Below are 10,363 nucleotides of genomic sequence, written 5' to 3'. Positions count from 1 at the left end.
TCAATACTCAAAGTAGAACATACAAAGATAAAGACAAGAATAATAAAAAAACAAAATAATTTCTATGTCATCTCTAGCATAATTATCAATAATATGAGTTATTTACTAAAATATTTCGTAGCACATAAAAACTATTAAGCCCTACAATCTACGACACTTGTTGTCTTCCTCTAAAATATGACATTATTCTTTTGTAACTAAATATTTTAGATAATTAAAAAGAACCCGACTAACCAATATTTACACAACTCTTTTTTAATAGATATGAATCTTCAACTCTCAAAATAATTTTTCAAAATACTAAAAACAGTTCATACCTGTCTAACTTTCATAATTCATCTATACTACACCTATAAAAAATACTCACAAATAACCAATACTTGCCTATGTATATGTAACTTTCATTAACCCGTATCATATCCAATCATTCACATTCCTATTTTGCTGCTAATCTTAGAGAAATCTATCAAGGCACGAAGCTTTGAGAGAATACAATTAAAGCTCTGATAATTGATGAACATAAATCAACGCAATTTCTAAGAAATTAAACCCCGTTTAAACAAGCAGCTACATCGACATACTAAACTTTTCTATCTGCTGGACTTGAATATATATGGAGGGAAAAGTACTACCGTTTTGCTCCACCTTATTATTAGAAGACTAGATGAAAATAAAAAATACGGAAATATTAGGAAGGTAAAAAAAATAGTTAAAACTTGTTTTATTTAACATTCATTAATTATTACGACAATTAATGAATACTAAATAAGCCAAGTTATAATTATTTTTAGCTAATTTTCTTTAATTATTAAATGTTTTCGTAAAAAATATTTGTTGATATAGATTATATAATCTATATTCCATTTCACATTAAGTCATATATTCATTATATTAATATGTATTTATTTTTTAACGTACCGGACTAAACACCTTAAATGAAACTTTAATAACATGTTAGAAATTATTGAATGTTATGTTCCTCTGCAAAGATTTTCTTTTTGTCTACGGTATATTCCAATTCAACAAGTTAAGAATTAATCTGTCGCGGAACTGAGCTTCATTTAAGGGTCTATTGCTGTTTGTTGACCAATGGATTGCTTCATATATAAGACGGAATTCGAACCCCCCAACACCACTCGACCAACCCAAATTGATTATGTTACTCTACAAAGATTTTGTACCCAAATGACTTTAGAAAATTAGATTTAAAAGTTCTCTGAATCTTTTCATTAATAGAACGTTTATATAATAAGTATTCTATAAAGCGTTATGAGTCCAGTGATATATGTTTTGCTCCTCGCCATGAATTTTTAGCTAGGATGCATCATTGGACTAATCTAAATTCCTTCAAAATGGAAAAAATTAAAAATTAAAAACAAAAACGAAAAATCTTAAAAATAAAAAACATACGTTGAGGAATCTTCAATTCGTACATATAAAGTTTCTAAAACATAAATGTGTATTACTCTAGTAAGTCAAGACAACATAATATATGTACACTATAAGAACAACTCCAATTATTTCATTGTAAGAATAGGCATAACCTCGGAGAGTTCCCTGCTGCTACTTGTAGTAGTGTGCAATGTTTCTGACATATTAGAATATGAATATCCATCCCATAGTTGATTGTCTTCATTTCTATCGAGCTCAATTTCTTCAAAGTTTTCTTGTGCCGAACCACCCTTCCAATAATCCAATCTTCTAATCCCTTCTAATTCCAAGGTAACTTGTTTCATAGTAGGTCTTTTTCTCCCATTCAACTCTAAACACCTATATGCAAGATTAGCCACTGCAATTATATGTTCTTTCTCTCCCTCCTTCAACACTCTTTTGTCAACAATGTCAAATACCCGATTCTCTTCCATACACACAACAAAAAACGATGCTAGACCCCTCACTTCATCCGATCTTATCGACGATATTGCCTTCTGTCCGGTTAAAAGTTCGACAAGCACTACTCCAAAACTATAAACATCGCTCTTATCAGTAAACTGACTAGTTTGAAAGTATTCGGGATCTAAATAACCAAAAGTTCCTTGAACTACCGTAGTGAGATGAGTAGCTTCAGCAGAAACTATTCTAGAGGTTCCAAAATCTGCCACTTTTGCCCTGTACTTTTCATCCAATAGTATGTTTGTTGATTTGATATCTCTGTGATAAATGGGTTGAGAAGCAATGGAGTGTAAGTAAAAAAGTGCTCCTGCAATCTCACTCGCAATTCTCAATCTCATGTCCCATGTCATTGGTAAATTCTCATTTTGTTCATGAAGATGTTCATAAAGGTTACCATTGGGAATAAACTCATAAACGAGCAAAGGAACTTCATCCTCCAAACAACACCCTAATAACTTAACCACATTTCTATGGTTAATTTGATTAAGAACAACGAATTCATTGATGAATTCTGCAGTGTTTCCTTGGACTTTGAACTTTTTGACTGCAACGATTTTGCCATCTACTAGCATTCCCTTGTAAACGGTACCTTGACCTCCTTTTCCAAGAACTCTGTTTAGATTGAAGTTGTCAGTGGCATTTTCTAATTCTTTTAAGGTGAAGAGAACAACTTTGTCAACATTTTCTTCGCCTGAAGACAACTTTTGTTTTAACAACAAACCGCCATTTTTCTTGAAGAACTTTTCCTTGCGTTTCTTTATTATTCTCTTCCTTATAAGTTTGTACAACAACCATCCACCAAGGAGTAAAATGACTGACCCAAGACTTGATGAAACTCCTGCATACATCTCAATGAAATACCAAATTAATTTTTGAACCATATTTAATCTATCAATTTGTATGTCCAATTTCACAATGGAGATACACTAACTACTAGAATCTTTCAAGTTACCAACAAATTTTATTTAGTTTACCGACAGAAATTGGTGCTAGATATCGAAATAATGATTGATAAAATCCACCACTAAAAGAGACATCAAATTTTAAAATCAATCACTAATGTTAACAATATTCATTGCTAATGAGTGTTGGGTTTTTTTTTGTGAGGCCCAAGTCTAATTTTTTGGGGTGTATTTTTGTACACTTGTATCTCTATCCTTATAAGATTTTTGGAGTTATTTTGAAAGTGAGAGTATAGCAATCAAAGTGAGAGAAAAAAGGGAAAATAGAATTTTTATTTTTATGCAAAGTTGTAAATTTCAAATAACAGTTTATCATTCGTTCACTGTTAGATCGGCTTAAAATTTTAATGGTGTATTTTTCTCATCTTGTTCTTCATTCTTGATGGTGAAAATGTTAATTGGAAATCTATAGTGGGATAAATTGGCTTCGCAAGAGAGAAAACAGATTTTTCATTTTTTATATAGAGCAACAATTTTTGAACGGTAGTTTCTCATTCGTTCACCGTTGGATCAATTGAAATTTGAACTTCAGATTCTTATAATCTTGTTCTTCATTTTAGACGGTGAAGATTTTGATTAGAGATTTATAGAGGGAGAAATAGGCTTCGAACAACAACTCTATTTTTGGGTATTTTTTATCTTATTGCTTTTCATTTGTAAGCTTTAGTACTTTGATATTTTGGCTAGTTATAGGCACGATTTGTGCTTTGTTTGAGGCTCTCTTGTACCTTATTTGATTATAGTGAAGCTATTTCATTAGTTTGGACGACTCATAGTTTTTACCTCTCACATTGAGAAGATTTTCTACGTGAAAATTTCAGTGTGTTCTTGTTATTGCTTTACTTGCTATATTTGCTTGTTTATAGTTGCTACCATATTGTGTTGTGAGTGCTTTCATATTGTTCTTATGTTGGATATTTGTGTTGTTTCCGCTATTGGGCTCTTTCATACTGGCATCAAAGTTTGTTGGTATTTTTCTGAGCTTGTGATTCTATAAATAATGGAAGCTAATACTAATACTAGTAGGATGATCACTCTTAATGGTTCTAATTATGATTTGTGAAAGTCAAAGATGAAAGATTATATTTATGTTAAGAATTTTCATTAACCAATTTTTGGACAAAGAAGCCTAATGATAAATCTGATGACTATTGGACTTTGTTGCATAGACAAGTTTGTGGATATATTAGGCAGTGGGTTGACGATGATATATTGAACTATATTATTAGAGAGACACATGCTCGGACCCTTTGAATTAAGCTTGAACAGTTGTATGCTCGAAAAATTGGGAATAACAAAATATTTTTTATCAAGCAGTTGTTGGCTTTGAAATATACAAATGGGACATCAATGACAGATCAGTTGAATAACTTTCAAGAAATAATGAATAAGTTATCTTCTATGGGTATCAAGTTTAATGAAGAGGTTCAAGGATTGTTACTTTTTCCCTCCTTACCAGACTCGTGAAAAATTTTCAGAATTTTATTATCCAATTCTACTCCCGATGGTGTAATCTCTATGGATCTTGCCAAGAGCAGTGTTTTGAATAAACAAATGAGAAGAAAGTCACAAGGTATATCAACTACACATTCAGATGTTCTTCTTTCTGAGTCAAGGGGGAAAAACAAAAGCTGAGGTCCTAAAAGTAGAGATCAAAATAGAAACAAGTCTCGAAAAAAGTACAAAAATATTGAGTGTCAATATTGTGGTCAAAAGGGACATGTGAAAAAATTTTGTTGACAGTTAAAGAAGGAAAAAGCCAAAGCAGATAAAGATAAGAGCACAAATAAAGATGATGGTATTAATGAAGACAAGTAAAGAGAATCCTTGTGGTTGATGTTGATGATGCTGCATTTGCAACAAAACCTGATCCATTGTGTGTGCATAGCTTGTAGAAGAAGAAGACTTCATCATCCTTTCTTGCATCATAATTGAGAAAGAACTTGCGCATGCACCCATTTGTTGTTGAGCTTCATGCATGAACAATGGAGCAAATGAAGAAGAAGCTTCCATCAAATTGTTATTCACCATAGTCATCAACAGCTTCTCCTTTGCACCATTGAGTGCCTTCACAACTTCATCAATAGAAGACACTAATATATCAGGTTGGATATTGGCCATATTTGGTAGTTGCTCCGATTCTATTTTCTTCGCTAATTCGCAACCATGGCTAATTGAATTCAACACCTCTTCCATGGTTTTTTCTTATTGAGGAGTTTGAATCTATTAACCTTGTTGATAATAGAACTAGTTAAGTGATTGATAGTGGTGCTTCTATTCATGTTATATCTAGGAGGAATTTGTTTACATCTTATACTCTTAGTGATTTTGGTGATGTGAAAATGGCTTATCAAGGTGTTGCAAAATGTGCCGATGTTGGACAGGTTTGCTTAGAAACCTCCAACGGTACCAAGTTGACTTTGAAGCGTGTGAAGCATGTTCTAGATATTTGGTTGAACTTACTCTCTGTTGATAAGTTGTGTGATGAAGACTTGAATGGCTCATTTTCTCGTGGTAGTTGGAAGCTCACCAAAGGTTCCATGGTTGTTGCCAGAGGTACACGACACTCTACTCTTTAATTAACTCAAGCAAAGATTGTGAAAGATGTTGTTAATGCTATTGAGTTTGTTGATAAAACTGATTTATGGCATAAGAGATTATGTCATATGAGTGAGAAAGGCATGAATATGTTATCCAAGAGGAATCTTTTAGCTGGTTGCGAGGTTGCTTTGCAAAAGTGCAACCATTGTTTTGCTAGAAGACAAAACATGATTTCTTTCAAGAGCCAACCATCTTCAAGAAAGCGGAGATACTTGATTTGGTGCATTCTGATGTATGTGAACCGATGAAGAGAAGAACACTTAGAGGATCTATCTATTTTATAACCTTTATTGATGACTATTTTAAAAAATTATGCATTTACACTTTGAAGACCAAAGATCAAGTTTTGAATGTATTCAAGCAATTTTAAGCTTTTGTTGAAAGAGAAACTAAAAAGAAATTGAGATGCATTCATATTGATAATGGTGGTGAGTACTCAGGTCCATTTGATATTTATTATAAAAAGCATGGTATAAGACATCAGAAGACTCCTCCGAAGACTTCTGAAAGGATGAACAAAATATTGGTTGAAAGAGTTAGGCGCTTATTGTCATAGTCTTGATTGGCAAAATCTTTTTAGGTAAAGCTTTGAGCACTGTTGTTCATGTATTTAACCAAACACCATGTGTTCTCTTGCAATTTAAAGTGTCAGAGAAGATATGGTTAGGTAAAGATGTTTCTTATGATTATTTAAGAGTCTTTGGATGTCAAGTATTTGTTTATATTCCCAAAGATGAGAGATCCAAGCTTGTAAATACTAAGCAGTGTAATTTTATTGGCTATGGCATTGATGAGTTTGGTTATAGATTTTATGATCCTATTAGCAAGAAGGTGATTCGGAGTAAAAATGTTGTCTTTGTTGAAAACCAAACATTAAAGAATATTGATAATGCAGAGAAGTCAATGGTTTAGCTTAGTGATATTTTTCTGACTTGGATATTACTCCCTCTATGTCTATGGTAGAAGATGGTAGAGTTGAAGTACAAAATAATGTGCATGATATAGGTGCAAGTGATGATGGAATAGTTAATCTGATACTTGATGAAGTTGGTGATGATGATCAAGATGAACAACCAGCTTTAAAAATTCCTGCACATGTACTCAGAAAGTCTGCAAGAGAAAGGAAGACTTTGTCAAGGTATTCTCCACATGAGTTTAATTTATTTTATTGACTGATGGGAGAGAACCTGAATGTTTCGGAGAGGCTATTGAAGATGGAAGTAAAACTCAATGGCTTGAAGCTATGCAAGAAAAAATGAAGTCCTTGCTTAAGAATGATACCTATGAGTTGGTAAAGCTACCGAAGGGTTTGTGAGTTTTGAAGAACAAATGGGTATTCAGAATCAAGAATGAAGAACACAATTCTAAGCTTCGAAATAAAGCTAGATTGGTTGTTAGAAGCTTTAGCCAGAGAAAAGGTGTTGATTTTGAGGAGATTTTTTCTCCTGTTGTAAGGATGTCATCCATTCGTGCTGTGCTTGGATTAGCAGCTTCTCTTGATCTGGAGATTGAGCAAATAGATGTGAAGACAGCTTTTTCTTCATAGTGATTTAGACAAAGAAATCTACATAGAGCAACCGGAGGGCTTTGTTGTTAAAGGAAAGGAAGATTATTTTGTGTGCAAGCTTAAGAAGAGTCTTTATGGGTTGAAGGCTTGAAGCAAGTTCCAAGACAGTGGTACAAGAAGTTTGAATTTGTTATGGAAGAGCATTGTTACTGTAAGACAACTTCAAATTATTGTATATTTCTGCAAAAACTTTTTGATGGTGATTTTATCATTTTTTTACTTTATGTGAATGATATTTTGATTGTGGGAAAGAATGCTTTGAGGATTAATGAGTTGAAGAAATAGTTGAACAAGTTTTTTGCTATGAAGGACTTGGGTCCTGCCAAACAGATTTTGGGCATGACTATTACTCATTATAGAGATTCCAAGAATCTTTATTTGTCACAGGAGAAGTACATAAAGAATGTGCTTCAAAGGTTTGGCATGAATGATGCCAAATGTGTTGCTAGTTCTTTTGTTCCTCATTTTCAGTTGAGTAACAAACAGTGTCCAACCACTGATGAGGAGAAACAAGCAATGGATGAAATTTCTTATGTCTCAACTGTTGGAAGCTTGATGCATGCTATGGTATGTACTAGACCAGACATTACTCATACGGTTGGTACTGTGAGTCATTTTCTCTCTAATCCAGGTAAAGAACATTGGAATGTTGTTAAATAGATTATGAGATATCTCAAAGGTACAACTAACTTGATTTTGAGTTTTTGTGGTGGAAAATCTTTGCTAGTTAGCTTTACTGATGCAGACATGGCATGAGATATTGATTCTCGAAAGTCTACTTCAAGTTATTTGGTTAAGTTTGTAAGGAGAGCTATTTCATGGCAGTCAAGGCTACAGAAGTGTGTTGTATTTTCTACCACAGAGGCAGAATTTATTGTAGCAACTAAAGCATGTAAAAAGTTATTTTGGATGAAGAAATTTTTTGCAGCACTTGGCTTCAAGCAAGACCATTACATATTGTTGTGTGATAGTTAAAGTGCTATTCATCTTGCCAAGAATTCTACTTTTTATGTAAGATCTAAACATATTGATGTTAGGTATAACTAGATACAGAATGTGTTAGATTCCAAGTTGTTGGAACTTGAAAAAGTTCACCCTGATGATAATGGCACTGATATGATGACAAAAGCATTGTCAAGAGATAAGCTTGAAACATGTTGTTTGATCGCCAGAATGGCGAGGACCTCCACTTAATCAAGAAGGGGGAGATTTGTTGGGCTCTTTTTTCTTTCCATTGTGAGACCCAAGTCCAATTTTTTAGGGGTGTATTCTTGCATGCTTGTGTCTCTACTCTAATCAAATTTTTGGGTTCATTTTGAGAGTGAGAGTGTAGCCATCAAAGTGAGAGAGAAGAGGAAAAATAGAATTTTCATTTTTATGCAAAGTAGTAAATTTGAAATAGCAGTTTCTCATTCGTTCACTGTTGGATCGGCTTGAAATTTGAATTGTATGTTCCTCTCATCTTTTTCTTCATTCTGGACGGTGAAGATATTGATTGAAGGTCTACAGTGAGAGAAATTGGCTTTACAAGAGAGAAAATAGATTTTTCATTTTTATATGGAGCAGCAATCTTTGAACAGTAGTTTCTCATTCGTTCACCGTTGGATCGACGTCAAATTTGGACTGCAAATTTTTTCCCATCTTGTTTTTCATTCTGGACCGTGAAGATTTTGATTGGAGGTTTGCAGAGGGATAAATAGGCTTCGAACAGCAGTTTTGTTTTTGGGTATTTTCATCTTCTTGCGTCTCATTTGTAAGCTTTGGTGCTTTGATATTTTGGCTAGTTATATGCAGGATTTGTGCTTTGTTTGAGGCTCTCTTGTACCTCATTTGGTTATAGTAGAGTTATTTCATGGGTCTAGACGACTCATGATTTTTACCTCTCACATTGAGAGGATTTTCCATGTTAAAATCTCGGTGTATTCTTATTATTGCTTTACTTGCTATATTTGCTTGTTCATAGTTACTGCCATATTGTTCAATAAGATGTTAAAGTCACTAATTTTTAATTATATAATGAGTAAATAAATAATAATTTTTTTCGACTATGCAACGGATTATTTCCGTTAGAAATAATCTTTTAACATGATAGATTTATTTTGCAACGGATAAAATTTGTCGATAATGAAAAAATTCATTTCATATTCTTTCTTTTTCTCTCTCATATTACCAACATATTTTTTTAGTTTAGTGATGGATATTGGTGTTAGTGACAGAAACAAAATCCATCACGAAAGTAGCATCAAATCTTTTCGTCTGTAATTTTAACAATATCCATCAGTAGTGAGATGTTGAACTTACTAACTTTTTTAACTATGTAATCAATAAATAAATAATATTTTTTTCAACTAACGACAAATTATTTCTATAGAAAATAATTCTCTTTTTTTTTTTTGGTCATGGAGAAAATAATTCTCTAACATAAAAGATTTATTTTGTGGACAAAATTCGTCCATAGTAGCAAAAAAAAATTCATTTTTTTTAAAATCCATATGAGGTAGATACACGTACCTACTATAGCCCATTTGGATCCACTTTCTTTACCGGATGCCACAGCTGAAATATAGCAAAGATGTAAATATAATTATTCATTTTAGAAATAAGAGATAGAATATTTAATTTGTCCATAGCATCATCGTACCGTTGCAACCCCCTCGAATGTAGGGATTGCCATCGTAACCATCCAAGCAGCGACACCTAAAACCAGAGGAAGTGTTGCTTGGAGACGTAAGACTCGAAGCGTCACAACAAGCACGAGAAGGAGAGAGTGTTGAATTGATCCCCATATCATACCGAATCTCCCACTCAAGAACAGCAGGAACATCAATCATGTTCTCGACGTTACTAAGTTTCTGAATCCCCAAACCATAACTGTGAAGCCAAGCATCACTCACAATCATGGCATAGCTACACGTGTTGCTCTCACTTCCATCTCCAATAATAATATCCCTTATTGTTGCGTTGTACTCCCAAACATGCATAGGCAGTGAAGTCTCACAGCAGTATCTCCCATGGCAACCGTCGTTTCCGAATTCAACCTTTCCAACAGCTTCGTCGCCGTCGCAGATGGACACGCAACCGCCAACCTTTGAACCGTTGGAACGCAAGAACCCTAGTTTGTTGCAACCAATGGCCATGAATTTGTCGTATTCTTGGGAATACACGTAAGGGCTTCCTGTTAGGTTTATGAAAGCGTTTTTGCTTTGGCAGCTATAGTAGATTGGGTTCTTGATCTCCACTGTGCTAACCTATGTCGCACACATACAAAAATAATTAAAAAATAATTTTATAATTTAATCAAATTTATTAAATTATCTAATAATTTTAGATGAAAACTCAG

At 33.5% G+C, this 10,363-nt stretch overlaps 1 protein-coding gene across 1 annotated transcript in view; it reads right to left on the bottom strand.

Annotated features, from left to right (window-relative positions):
• LOC107637582 (wall-associated receptor kinase-like 10) overlaps positions 1,441-10,363 on the bottom strand; it is a 9,590-nt gene continuing 667 nt past the window's right edge. Inside the window, exons 2-4 of the mRNA XM_021120735.1 lie at positions 9,665-10,271; positions 9,535-9,579; positions 1,441-2,731 (exon numbers count right to left, since the gene is read on the bottom strand). Of these exons, the coding sequence (XP_020976394.1) occupies positions 1,518-2,731; positions 9,535-9,579; positions 9,665-10,271 (1,866 nt within the window). The 3' untranslated portion in view covers positions 1,441-1,517. The remainder of the gene's footprint in view (positions 2,732-9,534; positions 9,580-9,664; positions 10,272-10,363) is intronic.

Source organism: Arachis ipaensis, chromosome B04 (assembly GCF_000816755.2).
Source record: "Arachis ipaensis cultivar K30076 chromosome B04, Araip1.1, whole genome shotgun sequence".
NCBI lineage: Eukaryota > Viridiplantae > Streptophyta > Magnoliopsida > Fabales > Fabaceae > Arachis > Arachis ipaensis.
This window is presented reverse-complemented; position numbering and strand designations above follow the sequence as displayed.